This window comes from Phaeoacremonium minimum (assembly GCF_000392275.1).
Source record: "Phaeoacremonium minimum UCRPA7 unplaced genomic scaffold PA7_03_scaffold_359, whole genome shotgun sequence".
Classification (NCBI taxonomy): domain Eukaryota; kingdom Fungi; phylum Ascomycota; class Sordariomycetes; order Togniniales; family Togniniaceae; genus Phaeoacremonium; species Phaeoacremonium minimum.
Window position 1 is genome coordinate 178,193 of NW_006921263.1, and position 22,151 is coordinate 200,343.

At 52.8% G+C, this 22,151-nt stretch overlaps 3 protein-coding genes across 3 annotated transcripts; 1 reads left to right on the top strand and 2 right to left on the bottom strand.

Annotated features, from left to right (window-relative positions):
• Nucleotides 1-1,218: 1,218 nt before the first annotated feature.
• UCRPA7_4636 (putative abc transporter protein) lies at nt 1,219-6,096 on the bottom strand (the record flags this gene model as incomplete). Its single annotated transcript, XM_007917187.1, has 1 exon — nt 1,219-6,096. The coding sequence occupies one exon, from the start codon at nt 6,094-6,096 to the stop codon at nt 1,219-1,221; it is 4,878 nt and encodes a 1,625-aa protein (XP_007915378.1).
• A 2,532-nt stretch (nt 6,097-8,628) lies between these two features.
• On the top strand, nt 8,629-9,291 carry UCRPA7_4637 (putative peroxin 20 protein; the record flags this gene model as incomplete). Its single annotated transcript, XM_007917188.1, has 1 exon — nt 8,629-9,291. The coding sequence occupies one exon, from the start codon at nt 8,629-8,631 to the stop codon at nt 9,289-9,291; it is 663 nt and encodes a 220-aa protein (XP_007915379.1).
• A 775-nt stretch (nt 9,292-10,066) lies between these two features.
• Nucleotides 10,067-10,892, bottom strand: UCRPA7_4638 (hypothetical protein; the record flags this gene model as incomplete). The annotated part of the gene is made up of 2 exons (XM_007917189.1): nt 10,067-10,720; nt 10,776-10,892. The coding sequence occupies 2 exons, from the start codon at nt 10,890-10,892 to the stop codon at nt 10,067-10,069; spliced, it is 771 nt and encodes a 256-aa protein (XP_007915380.1).
• Nucleotides 10,893-22,151: the final 11,259 nt, after the last annotated feature.

Below are 22,151 nucleotides of genomic sequence, written 5' to 3' on the forward strand. Positions count from 1 at the left end.
ATCGACAAGCTCCCAAGCGTAGAGTTTTGGGCCCGCTCTGGAAGAATGCAACAACTTTTTGTCAAACACAATTTTGCATGGCCAAAATCACCCCTGGCCATTGGATTAATTACACAGCTTTCGAGCACGACTTCTGATGGTTTGGAGTTATGTGCGGTGTCCTTTTATCCTGAGGATAAGTTTGGCAGGTCCGCAACTGGCTTTCCTATGTATATGCTTGCGGAAAAGACGAATCCGCCAGTGTCGGCAACCGAACTGATGGCCGATCTATCAACGATTCGGCGTCTTGTGTATGGCGTCGTGACTTTTGCTGTCCAGGCCAAACCCCTGGAAAAGCTTCCCTCCTTGCCTTCTGGCGAATTAGAGACATCGCCAGCGAAGTCATTCGTCTCAGAAAATGAGGACCCTGTCAACATACATAAGTTCGACATCGTGTTCGGTTTTGAAAGCCTAGCAAGTAAAGAAGGAACAAAAAGACAGCGTCTGTTTCCGTGGGTCACGGTTGCAAAGCACAACCCTCCTCCTACTAAGACTTCTGAGTCCAATGATCTAACCCTCAGTGAGTGGCGCCGGAAACTTGACAATATCGCCAAAGGAAAGCACTCATGGGAATACTCTATCCCACTGTCTGCTTATGATGGTTTGGAGGAATACTCTGCCCCACTGTCTGCTCACACATCACAGCGATATCTCAGGGTGATTGACAACTTGCGTCTAACCATGGGCCAAGAAATGGTGTGCGGCGTTCTCATGTATGTTATACGCATAAGAAGTCAAATCAGTCCCCTCAGTTGGAAAAGAGGTCTTTCACTGGAAGGTTGTGGAAGCCTCAAGCCTAAATGAGCCGTTACTCGTAGTTTCCTTGTTTGCATATGATGCACACTGGCAACAGACTTCACAACCGTGGGTCTGCAGGTGCAAACGGGTGACACTAAGTTCAACGGTCATAGAGGCTAAAAAAGTTATAATTTACCAACTATGACTTCGTATGAAAGCCTACCCGCATTATCTCCCGTGTAGGCAGACAGGGAGTCATAGCGCATTCTATTTTAAATAGCAATGTTGATAGTTCAAGGTGATAACCCTGCATGGGCTCAATATTAAATCATTTCATTCATACACCGACATAGAGATTAAAGCTGTCTGTCCTGTATCCTTCCTAGTACTGTTCCAAAACCCTCGGACTCTCATTTATGAGGCTCCAACAGTAATGTTCATCTAAAGCCCAAACCTCCACCAAGCCTTCTTACTCTTTGCCGCCGGCTCCTCCTCGCCCTCCTCCTGAACATTATGTCTGCCTACAATCGTCAAGAAGACCTGGTCCAGCGTAGTAGGGCACACACTATAATGCTCAATGCCTAGATCCGCCCTACGTTCCTCGAGCATGACTACCAGCTGGCCAATAGCGCTCTGTGAAGAGGCTACATCATCGCCGTCTCCCACCGGCAGGATAGCCTCCTTCTCCCGCTCCGTCTCCGAGGACGCGGCAGAGGAAGCAACGCCTCCTTGACCAGTCTTGCCGTTGCTGTTCATGAACCGCGAGATGACGTCCCCAGCCGGCACCGAGAAGCGCATCTGGCCGTGGTACATTTTGTCCTCGACGGCAGCACCCGGGAAGGCAGTCCGCACCCACTCTACGAGGCGGTCCATGTCCTCGGCCGGTGTGCGCGGCGCTCCCCGACATACAATGTGCACGTGCAGGGCATCGCCAAAGCGGGCGCGGAGCTGTTCGGCCGAGCCCATGGCGAGCATGCGCTTGGCCAGGATGCCGGCACGGCCCGCGAGAGCGTCCGCCTCCTCCATAGAGTGCGTTGTCAATAGAATGGAGCGGCCCGGTACAGTGGCTGCCAGTGTGCGCCACATTATGCGTTTAGCTGCGGCGTCGAGCCCTGATGATGGTTCGTCGAGGAGAACAACTGTCGGGTTGCCCATAAGCGCGATGCCCAGGGACAGCTTACGCTTGTTGCCCCCTGAAAGAGCATGTGCCTGCCGGTCGGCGAAGGCAGTAAGGCCGACTGCACGCAGAACGGCGCTCACGTTGTGATCGACATCGGTGATGCCACGGACACGTGCGTAGAATCGTAGGTGCTCACGCACCGTCATGACATCGATCGCATCGAACTGCGGACACACACCAAGATGGGAGCGTGCCGTGGCAAGATGCTTGGAGACTGAAATATTCTCCACGAAGACATCACCAGCGCCACGGCCGCTTGGCTTGATATCGCCACGGATAAGACTGATTGTTGTAGATTTTCCAGCGCCGTTAGGACCAAGGAGGGCAAACACCTCGCCTCGCTTGATTCCAAATGTTACGTTGTCGACTGCTGTGTTCTTGCCGAAGGTCTTGGTCAGGTGGACCACACGGAGCCCATCTGTCGAGTCGGAAGTGCCGTCCTGGCGCGTGGTAGTGCTAACCCGCACAAGTTCGTTGGCCACTTCTTCGTCCGAGACGGAATTGTCCTGAGGCTCGGGCTGTTTCCTCCGCGATCTGAAGATGCGCATGATTGATGCGCCGACATCGCCACTATCAAACCATATCAGGAGGAGGAACAGGATAATGGACTGTACGATCAGGTAGAGAATCGGTCCGCCGTAGTACAGGATCCCGCCTGGATTGGTTGACAATTTGTCTCCATCGCAAGTAGCAGAGAACAGATTAAGAGCTAGGAACAATGTTCTAATGATAGATCCGATAGGTGCGAATGCAGATATGAGATAGTGTACCAAGAGCAAATAGTCGTCCACCTTGTTGACAGGGGCATATGTGATAGTGCAGAGATACGCAATGAGATACACGAGAAACAGGACCGCTTGGCTAGCAGCTGTGAATGCATATGCTGAAAGCTGATTTTGACAGAACAAGGAGATGACATATGCTAGAAGTGTCGAGGCTAGGCCATACAAGGTGAAGATGAGGAAGAGATAGCCGATATACCACCAAACGTCTGACAACGCTGCAAATATGATAGTGACCAAAGCCGATGAAACGATGGCTATGGCAAAATCGAACGCCGTATATGCAACCCAAAGGGGTAGTGTCCGAACACCATTAGAATACTCGAGACCGCGAACATTGCGTCGTCGCTCGAGATTGGGATATAGTGCGAAAAATCCAGGATAAGCAGAAAATGCAAGGCCCATGTAGACTAAAAGCTGGAGCGATTTGCCAGTGTCAGGATTCCAAGGAATATCAAATGGGGCGTATGTCGTAGCAATGGATGTATTTGAAAGGAGAATGTCCAAGAAATTAATTCCAAAAGCCGCACTGTAGACCTCTGCACCACTACCCAGGTAAGCAAGTGTTGCTGGAGAGCTGTCATCTCCAAGCCAAAGACCAGCCGGTGTTATATTTTTGCGATATTGAACAACTGCATTATTGAAGTCGTCGAAGGTGTCCACAAAAGTGATGTTGTCGATGAACGAGGCTGCCAAGCCAATCAGCTCGCTAGTGCTGTCCAAGCCAGTACCCCCAGCCAATGCTTTGAAAACAGGTTGGAACAGGTTCAGTAATGTTTGTTGGGACATTCTAGAAGATGGTCCGCCAACAAGGAATATGCCGATACCAGAGCTGAAGATACTTTGAGCACTTTCATCAGATCCTTGCTCGGCTGCGTTACATCCCACCGGGTGTTGGTTTTGAACGAATAGTGTAGTTAATCCAGCAGCAAGGACAGGTGCGGCAAACGCGCAAAAGTAAGGGAACCAATTGTGCTTGAATATGACGAGCCTCTTTGAGAACAAAACGCCAGCTTGGCGGATATAACCGATACGTCTGCCGGACTGAAGTTCGAGGCCATCCTTTTCGGGAGGTTCGCCGCCGGGAATATCTTGAGATGCAACATGCTTTTCGTCGCCGCTGGCGACAGGGCTGACCGTCTTGTGTGCGCCGTGATCGCCCTCCTCGGATCGAACCTCTTCAGCCACCTGAAGGAACACATCCTCTATAGTGGGGCCTGAGAACCTGTAATCCGTAACGCCATTGGCTTCCAATGTGCGAATGACCTGCGCCGCGAGGTTCGATGAAGGTGCAACATATGAGACAATATCAAAGGAGGCTTTCTTGTGAACTCCTTCAATATCAGGCGTCGCCCCTAGCTGCTTTGCGTGACTGTCGACATGGATCCGATAGCCACCGCCAAGCCTATCTTTAAGCTCGACGGATGAGCCTTCGGCGCGCAGTGTCCCCTTTGAAAGAATCGCAATATGATCTGCTAACAAGTCGGCTTCGTCAAGGAAGTGCGTCGTCATGATGATGGTACGACGTCCTCTCTCGGCGAGCAAGATATCCCAGATTTTTCTGCGGCTTAGAGGATCCAGACCGCTGGACACCTCATCAACACAACAGACGGCGCTCCCACCCGTTAACATCATACCAAGTTGGACTTTTCGCTTCTGTCCACCCGAGAGTGTCTTCGATGCGGCGTGTATTTTTCGATCGAGGTCCACAGATGCGACTAGCTGCCGGATTTCCTCTTTGGTGGCAACGTTATCCGGAGATTTTAGCTTATTGAAGATCCTGATATGCTCTTCTACGGTAAGCTCATCCCACAAAACGTTCTTTTGTGGCGCAATACCCAGTCCACCTGTTCCATCGATGGTGATATTGCCATTTGTGAGACGATTAGTTCCAGCGATAGCGTCGAGCGTTGTACTCTTGCCACTGCCGTTCGCGCCGAGGAGAGCAAGAATTTGCCCACGCTGGGCAGTCAGTGTGAGCCCATTGACGGCAATCACTGGATCCTTGGGCCGCGACACAAATCCAAACATGCGCCGGACAAACCCAGGCTTATATACCTTGGTGAAGCCTTCCAGCTGGACGGCGGCGTCTGTAGATCTGTCCGAGCCCAATGTGATATTGCGTCCGTGGGTGGCGGTCCCCCAAAGATACCGCTCAATGTAGGCACCAAGTATTGGATATACGAATATCTGGATAATTAAAAAGACCCAGAGTACAATACCTGGGATCCTGAAAGGGCTTTTAGGCGCAATTTTGATCAAGTCTGTGGGCAACTCTTTTTGCTGATATCGGGCTAGAATAGTGATAAAATAGACGTAATTGCATGGAGCGAAGAGCAAGCTCAAAGCGGTCACTTGCCCTGTATTCGGATGCGAGATGACCTGAGCGATAATTGCTAAGAGCAAATAGGCAATGGTGACAGAGACACCACTCAACTGGGACTTGTTGAAGATAGATGCGCCAAAGATAGACATTGAAGTCATCGCCAGTCCCACTAGGATGTGATATATGAGAACAATAGCCACATTGGTGTCCTTGAAGACTCCCCGAGCAAGGATCAGAGAGCCGATGATCCATGCGGGAAGATAGAGGATCGTAAACGAGATATGGTACGACAGCAGCCTTGCGGCCTGGGCCTGCCATCTTTGTTTAGTCGGCATCATAGCTTCAATTAGTGTTGACATGCCAATCTCCCTCTCGGTAGCTATAAATCCAGTTAGGTGATAGCATACTCCAATGACGCCTAGGACGAAGCCGACGCCCATAAAGCTTATGATGGCGCCCTGGTACCGGACACGAATGCGATCTGCCCGCTCCTCCACTGTCAAGTCTGTGAAGGGATACTCTTGCACATTGCCTTGCAGGGCAGAGCTGTTCGTAGAGGAGTTGAGACTCGTGATGGCGCTATCAACTGCATGTTGGAGCGGTATGATATAGACCTCTCCATCATTGGTGGTCTTATCGACATCGATCCTTCCGTTACCGAGGGCGCCGTCCGAGCGGATAGTGTAATTCCAGATAGTGCCGGATCCTTCGCTCGGGGAGGCACGGAAGACGACTGCGCCGTAACAAGGTGACACGCCGCGCAGGGTGGATCGGCAGACCACGCCGAGATCTGTCTCCTCCGACACTACCGTCGCCGTCTTCCCGGCCCCGGTCACCCTAGAGGACAATTGATTGATGACCCGTTCAATATCACCGCCAGTATACCCGTTGTTCACGAAAGCTAAAGTTTCCCGTCCAGAATGGGCTGCATGCGCCAGTGCATCCTCTAACGACCTGAGTGGAGTCGTGTCTCCAATGCCGTAGACTGCTGGCGGAACGAAGAGGTTTCGAGCGAAGGAAAGGAATGCCATGAGGACAATTGGTAGAAGAAAAGCCCGGACGACTGTCGCAAACGAGTGGCGCACAAAGACAATGAGAAGATTCTTGGACGTCAACGTCCATGTCTGCTTGAGGAACGCCATATTCCCGGTGTTCGCCGTCCGTGCCTCAAAGGCCCGGCTTCCTGCGTAAGAACTGCGGCAACGAATGAATTGGCGATGATGGCGCCGAATGGGAGAGCGGCGCACTAATTGGTGTTCTTGCGAGCAACAGTCGCGCAGCCTCGATCACGAAGTTGCTGGTAGAAGGCGGCGCGTGATCATGTCGGTGATAACGGTGAATTGCGGATTGCCCCCCAGTTTAGAGGATGCGGGCAGCGGATGTCGATGCTTCTTCACTTTGCGCCTTCATGGCCACTTTCCCCGGTGCAAAGTTTGCCAGCAAGCAAAGTCAACCACCAGAGCTTTGAAGTATCCTTGAGCAATGATTCGAAGCCACGACCATCGAGAAGACGAGGGAATGCGCAAAAAAGAATTAAGGTCCAAGAGTCCCAAGAAGCCAAGTGCGGCTTAGACGTCTCCACGCGTCGTCGATCTGCAGTTTCCGTTTAGGTGTGCTGCCTTCGGCCAGACTAACTGCCCGTTCATCCGTCCACCGTCCGAGATCCCCTATAAAACAGTCAAAACACCACGGACTTTCCACTGGCTAACGTTAACGTTAAACGGCGACCACCGGCCATTGCGGGGTATAGGTATTATTACTGCATGTACAGCGCTGATCCACCAACCGGGTTGCCTTGCGCGGAGCTGAAGCAGCCTCAATCGAGATCAAGACGCAGCAGCCATCTATTTCCAGGCACACCTGAGCAACGATAGGAGGATGAATCTCGTATTATATGCATGCTAAGGGTTGTCTTGCATTATCAGCGTGTGCGTAGTCAGCTCAAACCTGCCTGTACGCCGTCATTGATTATGGGTGCTACATAGCTGACCACGTTTTGATCTGAATCCAAGGCTTTGATCTTCTATGTAAGTTATCTAAGTGCACCCCGGCTCTGTCTCCGTGAGGCTTCGATACGCGATCCACGCCCGTAAGCGAAGAGCCTAAATGAGAACACGGTCAACCTTAATGCAACTTGCTGCGCTATCGCAAATTTATAAAACATCTCACTATCCTCCATGCAATATCTCGTTTGAGCTGAACGGCAAGATCACTCACAAAGTCCCAAGACTCTTGGGGGACAACCACTTGATTCCTAGACGCTTGGCAATCCATAATTATGAATCATGACTCTGGAAATTCCACAATAGTCTGCGGTCGTTGCATTACTTAGACACAATCTATAGACGTTCCTATTGTGAACATACATACATACAATAGGTCATTGCGGATTTCACCTTTACCAATTCCATACCAATCGGCTTTATTCCATTCGGCTCTATTCATCTCTACAAACAATCGAGACAATGGATCCATCGTCAATAAACCAACCAACCCAACCCCATGCTTACATAAGATCGTCCGGTTCTACACTAGCGAACCGGAAGGCGGCCTGAAACGGCAGTAAACGACGGAAAGGGCACGTCGTGGAAGCCAGTGGAGACCTGCCTATACCGTATCTTAGCCGCGGCTTTCTGCAGTGGCGGCGTTTTTGTTCCCCGGACTATCACAAGCTGCGGCCACTTTAGCCACTACACACAATATCACCGGGCCGGCACAACCCATTCATCTCACCTCTCATCACTAAGCCTCACGTCCACTCCACCCAGTCTTCAAACGAAATTCTTTGCAGTTTCGCTATGGAGGCGACCTATACCTCCGCTTTTACCTCCTAACTGAGAGTTTTCCCTCTCGTCTCACGTTTTGCGCCAGCCAGTTTGCTCACTGGCCTTCCGTATTCATACAAACCTCGGCTGACGCTCGTTTCTTTCTCAGGGGTGATATTAGCCTCTTAGCCTCACTCTGAGCGCTCGACTTACATGGGCTCTCTCAGAACTTTCACCGTATTCTTATCCTTGATATCAAGATATTCTTAGGCAGATAGCAAGCAGTGTACCAAGATGGCTGACAGCGTTTGTGGCCCCTCTAACGCGGGCAAGAGTCTGGTGAATCACTTTGACCGAAATCGCTCTATTCAACAAGATCGTTTTGTCAACTCATCCCCGGCCCACAACGCCGCTGTAAGTCCCCCCCCAACAATGAAGAACAATACCACAATACTAATCCGCCCCTAATAGTCGTTCCGCTCATCACCTCATCCAGCTCGCAATGATGCTGCTTTTGATGCTTTCCAGTCTCAACCTTCATCATCATCTCTTCCTGCTTTGCAGATGCAAATCCCCGGCGTGCCTCAAACTCTGCACACTGGCGGACAACCCGTACATCCTGCTGGAATCGCCGCAGCTCCTTCGTGGGTTAGAGACTTTCAGAGCATGCGCCTCGGTAACAATTCACCTCATTCCGCAATGAATCCGCAAATCGGTGGTGCAGCGATGAACGGCGTGCACAGCAGTGCGTCTCATGGCGTAGAAGCTCCAGCTCAACCAAATCTTGGAGCTCAGTCGATGTTCGCCAATCCATATATGCAGCCCGAGGCCATGGCAGCTCTTCACAATCCAGTCATGTTTCAGCCTTTCCAGCACCAGCAGCATCAGTCTCCTGCTCCCTTCCAAGCGGTTCAACAGGAGCCCGCGGCTCATGGAGAGTATGCGCATTACCCCCAGAACATCGTGCTCTCTCAGAGCACTGACGAGGCTCTGGACGCCGCTTTCGCTGCGTACGATCAAGACTTTGAGCACGAGATGCATCAGTGGATGAGTTCTCATGGACCCAAAGACGCGCCCGATATGGATGATGTGCAGGCTACCATGGTGGCTATTGCCGATGAACAGGACGTCAACCGCATGCGCCAAGAGCGCAAGGAGCGTCAGGAGAGCGCGCGTGCCCCAGTCCCCGTCGACGACGGCGCCACAACCGAGTTCCGCAAGGCAGCGATGGACATCCTCGACACCGTCGGCAAGAACCAGGGCGAGAAGTTCAAGAACTCGTCCTTCTTGGAGCTGATGCGTCGCATTTGCGACAAGGAGGTGGTTCTCCAGGGCGAAGACCTCGTCGATGTCAAGACCGGCGCTGTTCTCGGCAACAGCCCCGAGGACGTACCCGAGAAAGCTACGACCCAGCCTGCCGCTGAGATCAACGGGACGGGCAGCGACGTCGCGCAGCATTGAGGGCGGCAAGACAGCCAGGCCCATGTGGTGAGGACGGACGCCTGGGACCTGTCGCCTACTCGAGTCACCTTCTCCCCCTGTACCGGCCTCTCCGGTGTCAAAATCTCTACAAACGACCTTAGCTCTCCTGCAACCCCAACTACACCAACTTCACACACCCAGGCTCATGAGCTACGAGACGCTGCCGAAGAGGCCATCGCGCGTTCTCGGTACTTCTCGCCGCTCGTCTCACCTGTTATCCCCTCGTCACCATATGGAACGTCTACCCCAACCGATATAAACTAGCTTGGCATATTGTTATTTTGCATTTTACAATTATTTTGCATTTCCAACAGAGGGTCCGCAATGGACATGGCTATTATTTTGGCGTTAGAGGGCTAGATAGGAATACTGGCCACGATTCACGTCATCGATACCAATCAAAGATTACTGCAGTCACATCAAATCTTCCCTGACTATATCTCTTTAAAATTGTGCCGTGATTCCATGATTTCGTGACAACCTGAGGAATTTGTGTGTGATGTCATTATATGGCAGCAAGAGATTTATATCAACGAGAGTCATTTCCCTGGCGCGGGACACTTTATGATGCAGTAATGTAACACATATACAAGTAAGTCTTGTTGAATAGAATTGGACATTGTCGAGCTATCGCTCCTGTCTTCAAGCGGCAATGACACATCCCTTCGCTCATTCAGGATCATCTAACCCTCTAACAGCCCAGAACAGACGAGCACCCTCATCTACACTCCAACCCTCCTGCATCTCTGACCTCTCACATGCGCTTCCCCGTCGGGATGGGGAACGGCTTCTTTGTCGCCGTAGCCTTAGCCTTCTTGCTCGGAGTAGGCAGAGACGGGAACGGCTTCTTGGTGGCAGTAGCCTTGGCCTTCTTCGACGGAGTCGGCAAGGAAGGGAGAGGCTTCTTCGTCAAGGTCGCCTTCGCCTTCTTGCTGGGGGTAGGCAAGCTGGGGAACGGTTTCTTGGTGAGCGTCGCCTTGGCCTTCTTGCTCGGCGTTGGGAGACTCGGGAAGGGCTTCTTGGTCAGAGTGGCCTTTGCCTTCTTGCTGGGGGTTGGGAGAGAAGGGAAGGGCTTCTTCGTAGGCGTGGCTTTGGCCTTCTTGGACGGGGTCGGCAGGCTGGGGAAAGGCTTCTTGGTGGGGGTGGCCTTTGCCTTTTTGGATGGAGTTGGGAACGGCTTCTTGGTCGGCGTCGGCTTAGGCTTGGGCTTGGGCTTGGGCTTCGGCCAGGGCTTCAGCTTGTCCGTGTCGTCGTCGACATCCTCATCCTCGTCCTCGTCCTCGTCATACTCCCAATCCTCCTCGTCTTCATCGTCATCGTCGTCATCATCGTCAACCTGGCGACGACCGGTGTGCGGCTCGTAGATGGGTTTGCACATGGCCGGCGCGGCGAGAGCAGCCAGAGCTCCCTGGGTTGGAATTAGTACCGTGTATCTTTTCTTAGATTCCATTTGGTGATCATACAGCATAGCGTCTGGCCAGAGCGGCTCCACCAGCAGCAGGCTGAACCTGGAAGCCGGTGACCTGGGACGAGGCCAGGAGGCCCGTCAGGAGAACCTGGATAAGAGACGGAGTCTGCATCTTGAAGCTTCTCGTTCACAGGGCCTGTCGTGTGTTGTTGAAGGCGGTAGAGACTTGGTCGAAGACACAAGAAGTCTCCTCACAGGACTCTGCTTTGAGCCATTGTTTATATAGTGACCATCTTTGGACGCTTATCGTGGCGATCATCAGGATACACTCTAGATAGCTGCGCTTGCTCTCCCCGGTTCATTTCCGCGTCCCAGCTTGAGAGCCTCCAGCCAATATGGATAAAGCTGCCCTGCAGCGAGTTACGCGTTCTCCTGCTGTAGAGGATAGATGAAGCTATATTTGACCCTTCTACCAAGCGGGTCGCCCTGCGGTGTGCTGCGCAGGCCCGAAGTCCCAGAGCCATCGACCCGGGGGAGACATATTGTCCCAATATCTTTGAAGAGTATCTAGGTAGTCCGTGGGACACAGGTTACACTCCGACCAATGACCCCTCTCGCAGTAGATGCACTCAACCGGGAACGGCATGATCACCTCATCGAGGGCAGAGTTGTGCCACCCAGAGCCGTTGCGCACGAACATGGCTGTAGATAATCCGCCCCTCTTGACGGCATCAATCAAGGACCCTGAGGACTTGGATCTTCCTATTCTCGGCCCCGTTCGGTCCCTGCCACCGTGAGTTTCTCTTGGGGAGTCATGTCAGGTAAGGTCTATGGTATCCATCGTATGGCCGATGTGGAGAGTGTCATCGGGGTGATATCCAGGCTAAAACGTGGCAATTAATCCGAATGCCCAAAGAACAGGGAAGATGCATGTGGCAGGAACTGTCGCTGAAAGTCTCCGACGATGGCGAATTACTAACCGGGAACAACCTACCTAGGTCTAAGAAAAACGAAAGATCAATTTGCGAGTCTCTATTATACTATGATCAATTACCAGATGACCATGGTATAATATGTTTTGAGTGACTCGGAACTTAGAATGTAGTCCATCCTCATGTTGGAGACTAAGCTTGATCTTGTCAAACTGTCTCGAAGAGAAATCGAAGAAGCAGGGGGATGTTGTGGTACTGTACCCCTGAAGTTGATCGCCACTATGATCTCCATCTGGCCTTGGCCTTGTTAGACCCCGCGGTTTCCCCAAGCGCCAAGTGGTGCAACAGTGCACCCCGCATCTGCACCCCAGTTGTCACAACTGTCAACCCACGATAAGAAGAACAGGACGCGGAGGATGGGATATAAGTGCCGAAGATATATTACATGCTACAGAAATCCAGAGTCTCAGGTCTTCTTAGGATACACTCGCATTGGAACACTTTTACCTATGATAGTCTGGTGGTATTGAGATTGAAAGCGCAGCACAAACCCAAGTTGATACTCGGTGGGCAATTATCCAAGCGATATCGATAGCACTTACTTGCCATCCAGTTTGCAATAATACCTTGACATCCCAGTAATAAACATTTTCCACCTCATCCGGGCCAGGGAAAATTGGCTCACTACCGTCCCGCCTTCATCGGATCACACCAAGACCCGGTCGAGGGTGTTGAAATGGGGACTCACAATAACCGGCCAAATGGCGGTTGCGTCGCCCTCATCAACACAGCGAGAGGCTGCTATCGATTGCGACAGAACGAGACGATCTTGGACGGAAAGTGGGAGACACTCAGTGGAGAACAGTCCTCCAACGCAATAGATTCCCAGCTAGTCGCCATTTCTCTGACTTGAATCTGGCTTGGCCATCAAAGACGTGCTGGCGGACCTCCCGAGGACCGCCTCTGCTCTGCCCAAAGAGTCCGGATAATCAATCTCACGAGCCGCATCTTCTCCGCCAAGGATCGCGCAACGAGAGACGGGCGATCCGCGGGTGGCACCCCATTGGCCCCAGTCTTATCTCTGAAATGAAGCCTTGCACAAGCGAACCCGGCTTGCTCTTATCCTGATTGTCTTAGACAGGCCGCGCCGTCATAGACTCGGTCCCATTCAGGTACGATACATCCCCCCTCCCCCCCTGAGGTGCCACGGCTGTGTCCCTTTGGTGCCTGGCTCTCCCACGTGGTTGATCCCCTTGGTAGGAAGAGCTTGTCAGTTGTTTGACACCACACGGAACATGGTGATACCGATGGCAGATACCTAGACTTTAGGCGAGCAGCGACGGTTCAAGCCTCGTCGTCCGCTCTGAAGGGGAGAAAGAAAGCTCTCCACATGCCATATGCCATATGCCAGCGGAGTATCAACAAGCCAATCAAGACCTCGCAGTGCTATGGCCATGGCATCCTTAGCGGAACACAGGGCTGGACCACCTCCAAGACCTGAGTATACCTCTAGATCTTCGGTGTCACTGAGACGTCACCGGGCCAGTCGATCGATCTCTTATGGCTCGCGAACAGACAAGTTGATTTGATTTGGCAACTCTACCGCCACAAGATGCTCCTAAGAACACCCCCAAGAGCTGCATGTCTGAGATCAAGATAAGAAAATGAACCGAAAACAGCACGGATAACAACAGCAACACCTGCACTCACCATCTTGGCGGTAGTGCGTGCCGCGCTACCCTCCCAGGCTCACTAGCCAGATGTCTTGACGGCAGCTAGCAAAAGGATCCCACCGGCTAGCAGCGCTAGCTAACGTTAGCTCGCCGCGCACCCTTCGTGTCTCACATCGCCTGCTGCGAGCGTGCGTGTACTGTACTGTTTCTCCTGTCTTTGACGAGGGAGCAGCGGTGAGTAGGCACAAGACACGGAGGCGAGCGAGCGAGCAGGAGAGACACACAAGGCTTTCTCCCCCCTCCCCCGCCCGGACGCGAAGAGCGGTGACCGCGCTCGCGCTAATGCGGCGTGGCTCGGCGTGGCTCTCTTCTTCGCGCTCCGCGATGGGGCCTGCCCGCGGAGCGTCCTGCCGCGCTTGGCTCGCACCCGGAATCATATCCGACGAGTTCGTTCTACCTACCGTAGGGAAGCAAGCAAAGCTGCCTAAGTAGGTAGGTAGGTAAGTAGATTGTGTCACCGCTCGATGTCTTTCTAGAAGAACTTGGGACTTGGGGGCTAGATGGCACGACTGGCAAGGATCGCCCAGCTCACTTTTCTCAATCAGGTCACCTTGGCGAGACGCAGAAGAATACACATATGCGACAAGACTGGAGAGGGAGAGAGGCGCAAAGGCCATTTGATTTGACATGATTTGATTTGCATTTCCAACTCCAACACATCCGTAGTGTCATCTTCCATCCGTGCCTAGTGATGTACAGCAACCCTAGTGCGTGAACTTCAACCTAAACCAGCTCAGCCTGCGCTTCTGCTTCACGGCCGGGCTCCCACCATGCGTCGGCCCCATCGCAGCGCCCTCCGTCGCGCTCCCATTAACAGAATTCCCGTCTGCGATCGACCCTCCGTGCTCTGCCAACTCTCCCGTCTCGCTGATGCTCTGGCGCACGTCTTGGTTCTGCATAATGGAGATCCGCCGGTGCATGAACGCCGCGCCTGTGCTTGTCGCTCGCCGCGGTATCCCGGTTGTTACCTGCGGCGGCGTGCTCAACGTGCAGGAGCGCTTGATCTGGGGGCACAGCGGTGGAGCTGACGCTGTTGGCGGGGGTGATGGTGCCGTCGACGGGGTCTCGGACGGTGGTAGCTCAGCCGAGTCGCGTGGTTCCGCAGTGGGTGTTATTTTCATTGCAAGGAAAATGGCGGTGACAGTAATGAGCTTCTTCGTAGTCTCCTCAACCGGGTGTGTCGTCTTCTCCATTGTCGGGTCCACCGATTGGAGATTCAAAGGGTTTGAGAAGGGTCCAATCCCAGAGCTCGAACGGCTCATCGGCCTTGTAGGTGGATATCGGCCATGGGATGATGTGACAGTAGTATATGTTTCTTGAATTTCAAGAGAGTGGGGAGTCATGGATGCTAAGATGGGATGTCGTCGAGCCAGGGGGTTGATGATGCTGAAAGTGTAATGATAATCAGGGGCTGATGTGCCATTTACACTCGACGTCATGCTAGGTGCAGGACTGTTCAGAGCGCCTGTGCTGTTGATTTGTGCTGAGGCTTTTGGCGGTTGACTCCTCCTTACCCATCTCGCTGTGGTAGTGTTGCCCTGCGCATCGACGTGGACAAAGTCGTAAGATCCTGGAGGTGTAGCTAGAGGAATGGCCGTCCATACGGAGCCGTCATCCAGTACAATCTCTGTTTTATCTTCTCTTCTTAGGGGGCTTAGAACGGCAAGAAGCTCGCGATTCTCCACGTGATCCTCGTCGGTCTCGCTATCTGCCCCTGCTGAGTCGTAGTCTTCGCTCTTCACCAAAATAGTGTCGTGCAGGCCCAGTTCTCCCTTGATGCCAAAGACACCAGGGAATCTCCGAACATAACGCGTAGCTACAAGTGGACCGGCTATGCGAGATGAAGGGTACACATCGATGGTGGGTCGAGGTCGCCTGTCGGCAGAGAGTTGCTGAAGCTGCATGAGAATCCTGGGGCGGATCGACTGGATCAGAAGCTGTTTCCTTCTCGTTGGTCTCGGAGCTGGCTTCGCCAGAAGATACTTGGTGCTTTCCTTTGGTGCGCGCCTCTTCTTCCTCCTGTCGCTTATTGTTGACTGCTGGCTCGTATCCGAGTCGTACAGCGACGACGGCTCGTCCTCACTCATCGGCTCCGGCGACTGTATCGTCTCGGGTTCTTTGAACCGAACTACCGGAGAGGGCGTACCTTGGTCGTCTAGGAATCGACCGGGCAATACCTCGGAGACTGGGCGATTATAGACTTCGGACAACGGCCGCCTAGGTCGTTGCCGGGGAAGGCTATCAGACTCTGAGTTGGGGCTTTGGCGGGCTAATGGCTTCGCGAAAGCTGATCGTAGTAGTGGCGTCTTGCGTTGCTGGGCGCCGTAAGGGGAGGTAGATGCAGGCCTGGAGTATTCATGCCCGTGTAGGCTTGCGCCCGAGTGCAGAAACATGTTTGTGTCTGGGCACTGAGGAGAGCCCGCGACTGCAATTGACGGGAAGTTGCGACTTCGAGGGTCAAGAGGGATGAATCAATAGTTCCGTGTTTCCTTCCTGTGTCGCGAAGCTCCTGCAAATAAACTAAGGCGCAGTGGTAGTTGCCCGTCCAGTTGGTTCCTGCCCTGGAGTTTCTCTTTAGAGAGGTTGCGAATCGCTCCGCTTCTCAGTTGACTACAATTGGGGGGTATCTAGCAGAAATAACGTCGGAGCACTTATAATGTGCTGCACGGTTCAGTAACTGAATTGGCGACGTAAGGAAATGTTTAGTATGGCGTGCCGACGAGGGCAAAGGAAATGGCGAGGCCTGGTCGAGGTTGCTGGAGAGTAGGTAGTGTGGTGAGCCTCCTGAGTGTGTCCTCCCCGCGTTCGTAGATTAATCGTAATCGGATTAGGAAGGCTGAGTTGGGGATGGAGCCTGCTCGCCGAACCCTGAACCCTCGAGCCCTCCTTATCCGGGAATCGTAGACAGAATAGCCGCACGAAGCTGCTTCAGACGGCGTGGCCCATGGACGGTTGGATGTTGTTAGAGTTTGAGACAAATGGAAAAGAAGAGGAGTGGCGGCGGTCTTGATAAGCGTTTCTGGGCTGTTCTACCTAACCTTGAACCTTGGCACGCACGAAGGACAAGGACGGCGGATGGACGGACGATGTCAGCTTTTTCTGAGCTGAGACGACGACCGACCGAAGGGTCCGAGGTGCTAGGCTGCTAGCAATAGCAGGCCTGGGGAAGGATGCTAATGTCAAATGTCCACGAGGCTCGCTCGAATTGGATGTGCTGCTGGCTGATCGCACCGCTGGAAAGTACCACTAGCCGGAGAATTGGGTGCCAATGGGAAGGGGTGCCGCTAACGCAACGCAGACAGGTTGGAGCGGGACAGTGGAGATTTGACGGCAGATCCAGAATCAGGGTGGCCTGACAGCTTCAATGACTGGGCACGACTCGGGCGGTAAGCAGTGCGGCGCCGAAGGAATAGGGGGGTTCCTTGGGGGTGCTTATTAGGAGGGAGGTAGCTTTTGAGCTGTGGCTGTTGCTGTTGTGCTGCTGCTGCGCCTTTCCCCCTTTAAGGCAGTACCAGTACCAGTAGTCGAGAAATGTGTTTGCTGCACACTGGACTGGGACTGGGCTGGGCTGGGCTGGGAAACCTGGAAAGGGGTGGAGTCTGGAGGAATGCTGTGTAAGCCGTAAGGCCAGCTCCCACGAGGCCGGTAGGGATTCGCTTTGCTGCTTTTGGTGATTTAATCGGTCACTAACAAGAGTCGTCGGTCGGTGAGGAGGAGCCCGATGAATCAATCAATCAATCAATCGCCGTCTCACGCTGAGTAGAGGTAGACGCTTTCTGATTCTTGCCCTCTTTGGTGTTAGGTTAGGTGCTTCTTCCGGTGGGTAGACCGTAGTGCTGAGCCAAGGCAAGGACAGGCAGGCCAAGGTGAGACGTGATGGATTCGACGATTGGGTTTGATGGATGGGCGATCCGGGCTCTCACTGACGCACCCACGCACTCGTTTATTACGCCCTCGTTTGTACGCGCCGCTCAGATTTTCAAGGTTTGTTGTTGGTGCGCCCGTCAGACGAGGGAAGATTAGGTTAATGTAAAGTTACTTGGTCAGAAATAACGTTAATAAGGGGGGTGGGATGGTGTGTCTGTGACTGTGTTCCCCCTAAATTGTAGCTGCTCTCGTAATTGCTTCTGCTTGTCGCTTGGCTGTCGGTCAGACAAGGTAAACGAGGAGGTGACCGACCGACCGACTGCCACCACTTGTTTGATTGCTGGTGGATGGATGGTTGGTGGTCTGTCCTATGCAGTAATGCCGTCCAATCCTAGATGATGATGGTGGTGGTAGTGGTGGTGGTGGGTGGGATGCAAAATGGCAAATGCCTGATGCGGGGCATGAATAGCAATTAAAAGATGCTGCGCCAAGGCAAGACACAGTGATATCGTATGTCTCTGGTGCTGCTCGCGACAGGAATGCGATAACAATCACCTTCTGTCTTGAATCTGAAGAGCAAGAGCAGTTGAGCAGTCTCTTATGAAGACAATGGTGGCTACCGGTATACGATAAGGTGTGCTCTCTTCACAGTGATGGCAATGACGAGCCAGGCGCAAACAAGCTTGGAAAACAAACAGATGACGGTAGCTCGAAACAGGCAGAATCTAGGCTGAGGTCATACACAATATAAGAAAACTAGCACATCCGGCATCCCGGCAGCGCGCTCCCAGAGGCTCAAGAGAACCCAGCTGCCAAGGTTTGCAGTCTTCTCTACTATGCCGTAACCTCAAGGACTTTAGATCCCTCATAGTGTAGCTAATGAGTTTTCGTGCTCCATACTATCTAAGCCAGGCAGTCAGTCAGTAAATGGTCCCCGGCGGTGGACGGGGCCGAGGAAGAAGCTCTTGGAAGGCCCCAGTTGGCTCAGAGCAAGGTTTTGCACACCAACAAAGGCCAAGAGTCATGACATTCTCGCCTCCGAACTGCTTAACCAAGCATGACCACCCGCCCAGAACTGGCACTGTCACTGGCACTCGCATACTCGGCGACCGCACCTCGGCACTCATCCAAGACCCGCGCGGGTAGATTTGAACCGCCGAACTCGACCTGCCACTCACAGAGAAGACTACTACGATCTAGCTCACGGCATTGCTCTCATGCCTCGGGCAGTCCAGTTTCCTGTGGAGAGAAGAAGACTTTTCCACCGTGTCCAGGCTCAATAATCAGTCCTTCAGCGACCCGCTGATCCGATCCAGCGATTAGTGACCGGCTTGAGGATCAGAAGGCATCCAGGGGTTCTATCCTATCTGCAGGACAACTCGCACTCGCATCGCATCGGAGACAAATTGGGCCGTGTCGGTCGCTCACCAAACAGCGGCGCCGTAAGCAGGGACCGACTCAATTCATCTCAGATCCTATAAGATCAATGCGGCAACCCACTGCCGTCCTAGCAGTAGCAGCAGAAAGGATCTTACGGCGGTACTACGGTAGGGCTTGGGGCACGCGCATCGCAGTGCGGCGCGTGCATATCCTGCCTGTCGCTTCCCGACGCCGTCCCCCGTTCGGAGGCCGGGCTCTAGCAAAATGCCGACGGCGTCAGGTTGCGCTTTGTTAGTCTCGAGAAAGTTTCAACGTTCGGGTTCTGGCCCCCACATCGACCTTCCAGAGTTGCCGAAAGAGCGTGCATTGCATGCAGGTGCCCAATGGACAGGGGTTTCATACATACATACAGGTAGGGCGGTAACAGGTAGAGTACCGGTAGGTGGGCATGTGTAAGTGAAGAGTCGCATGTGTCCAGTCTCTCGTAGCTTTGCAACTTTAGAGGTATGAAAACATGATCATCCCAAGTGTGGTGATATTGCCTACACTACGCTGTTTATTATTTCTTTTCATTTTTTCTTTCTATAATTACATACATGACCCAGTCCATATCCCGTGTTTGATGCGCGTGTTTCCTGTTGTAGGAGCGGGCAAAATAGCAGATGGCATTTTCCGAAATGAGGCTGCACTACGTACCCAGGCACTGTCCACCTCGTTTAATTTGCCAAATCGCGTCGCGCTTGATCTTACTGCGCAAGTACCTTGCAGTGGAGTTCCCAACCGTGTTCATGCCAGAACGGCACTTGCCATGTGGTAATATCTTATCTTCGATCTATTTGAGGCTTGTGCATTTGCACTGTTTGACTTGCTGGCTTTTTTCGAGCGCCAATTGGGCTAAGACACGGAAGGGCGACCACGGGCTCGCCTCGTGACCCAGCTTCATGATGCTCTTCCATTATGATGCACCCCCTTATCAGACCTTGATCACGGCTTTCCTAGCATGGAAGGGCTTGCTCCTTGCCATTGCAGTCGGTAGTTGCGTCGGTCCATCATACGACACCTCGGGGAGTCTCCTTCTGTCCGATGGCGTTGGGAATCAGTCAGTTCCAACTTTGATCACGAGGCTGGCTAGCTGGGATGCCATCTACTTCATCCAAAACGCGAAGAGGGGTTATCTCTTTGAGCAAGAATGGGCATTTGGCCTAGGTCTGCCAACTCTCATCTCCTCGGCCGTCAAAGGTAGGCGGTCTCGCTCATTTCTTGTCGCCGACCGCAGGTTCCGGGCAGTTTTCGTTGCCAAAGCAGTGCGCTGACATCCCCTTTCCGCCGTAGGCTCGGAGGTGCTGGGAATCCGAAGCCCCTGGGCGCTGGAACCGCTAATGGGCATAGTCATCGCCCATACTGCCCATCTACTCTCCGTATTGGCCCTGTACCAGCTTGGCTGGGTCATCTGGGGGAACCGTAAGGTCGCCGTCCTCAGCGCGCTGCTGCATGTGCTGTCGCCGGCGGGCTTGTTCTTGTCAGCGCCCTACCAGGAGAGCACCTACTCCTTCTTGTCGTTCACCGGCTTTCTCCTCTTGGCCTACAGCTCCCTCAAAGACGGCTCTCCAGCCGCACGGGATGTCCTTTTAGTGCTCGCTGGCGTCTCCTTCGGCCTTGCCACCACCTTCCGCAGCAATGGCCTCCTGAACGGCATTCCGTTTGCCTACGAGTTTCTACGGGAGTCCCTAGAAATCGTCACACGACCATCTTTTGCCTCTGTTCAGAAGTTGGCTGTTCTTGGCGTTGGGGGACTCTGCGTTGCGGCTGGATCTGTGATACCGCAGTTCTGGGCGTATCAGACATACTGCTCCGGATCGTCCGGCAGTGATCTGAGGCCATGGTGCAGCGAGCTTGTGCCCAGCATCTATTCCTTTGTGCAGCACCACTACTGGTAGGAGTCATCGCTCTTTTGGCATTTCCTGAGACTCACATGCCTTCACAGGAACACCGGGCTCTTCAGCTATTGGACTTTGTCGAATCTTCCTCTGTTCCTGCTTGCAGCTCCCATGCTATTCGTGCTGAGCAGAAGTGGAGTGGATTTCTTGACAACTCCTGGCAGGTTCTTGCCTAAAAGATCCGGGGTCTCGGAAGAGGTATCTAGCCGTCTCGTGTCTCTGGTTTGGTGTTTGGCACTGGCCCAAACGGTTCTTGCCGTACTGGCTCTGACTAGCTATCACGTCCAGATCATCACTCGTATCTCCTCTGGATATCCGGTATGGTACTGGTGGCTAGCTGCGTCTCTGGTCAATGGGAAGGATTCCAGACTCGGGAATGGCATCGTGGTGTTCATGGTCATGTATGCATCCATCCAGGGAGCTCTGTTTGCATCGTTCCTACCACCAGCATAGGCTCTGAGATTCGCATATTGAGAAACCCTCATAGCTACGAAACAAGTTCGAAGGTCACCTATCTATTCCGCGTGAGATGTTGAATGTCGATTCAATTGTTATTAGTGAAGCTAAGATATAGAGAATTACAGTGATAGATAGCCGGTGCTGACCAGAAGTCTGGGGTACCTCCGCGCCGAGACCGTCACCGCCCCCGGTCCTGACTGCCGATGGCTCAAAAGCAGGGATCCGTCCGTGCACCGCTCCTCCGTTCACACTTCGTCACCGACTTTCTCGTTCTTTTAGTCTTTTATTCGTTAATAGTCGCATAAAACTGCTTTCTCCCCGTTGAATACATATCGCCATCTTTTAATAAATTACTGCCTAGGTAGATAATCTTTGATGGGAGCTGCGTTCTCTCCACACACCGCGCCCAAAGGAAAAAGCCTGTGAAACGGATGCCCAACCTACGTGTGCTAGATCGCACTTGCTCCCAATGAACTGTTCCTTCCTTGTCTGAGTTCTTTTGTTTAATTCGCTGCTGCTAGTTGCTTCTAATCGAGCCATATCCACTTCCTTTCTACCGCCTTGCAAGACAGTCACGATACCTATGTTGATTCTCTTTCCTAGAACTCGAGAAATACTATTTGTTGCCCAGTGAATCATCTACTGTCCCTCAAGTTACCTACATAACCCCAAGGGCCCAGTAACTCGATCGACGAGCTGCGTTGTACGCTTTCCTAGCATGTCAACCGTATTCTCCTGGTACTAGGGTTGCTATCTCATCCACAAATTGAAGCTGATTTAGTTGCCTGGAATCATCTCTCTCTCACACACAAACAAACACAGATGCAAGAGATGTGGGAAGCACAGCGCTTCCCAGGTCAGGGAGGATCACCAAAAGCTCCTATCGTCCAGACGGACGATCGAAATACAGGAATCAGGGAGCAGCTGCGAAAGAAACGTGAAGCTCAGCAGCAAGAAAAGCATCCCATTGACCCGATGTCTCCTTCGAAGAGTAGTCAAGCCCTGAATACCGCCATGCCGACACTGCGCACGCCTACTCCCGCACAAACTGCATCCTTCCCACACTTTTTGTCACAATCTCATCCTCGAGAACCATCAAATGCGACGGGTGATGAAATATCTG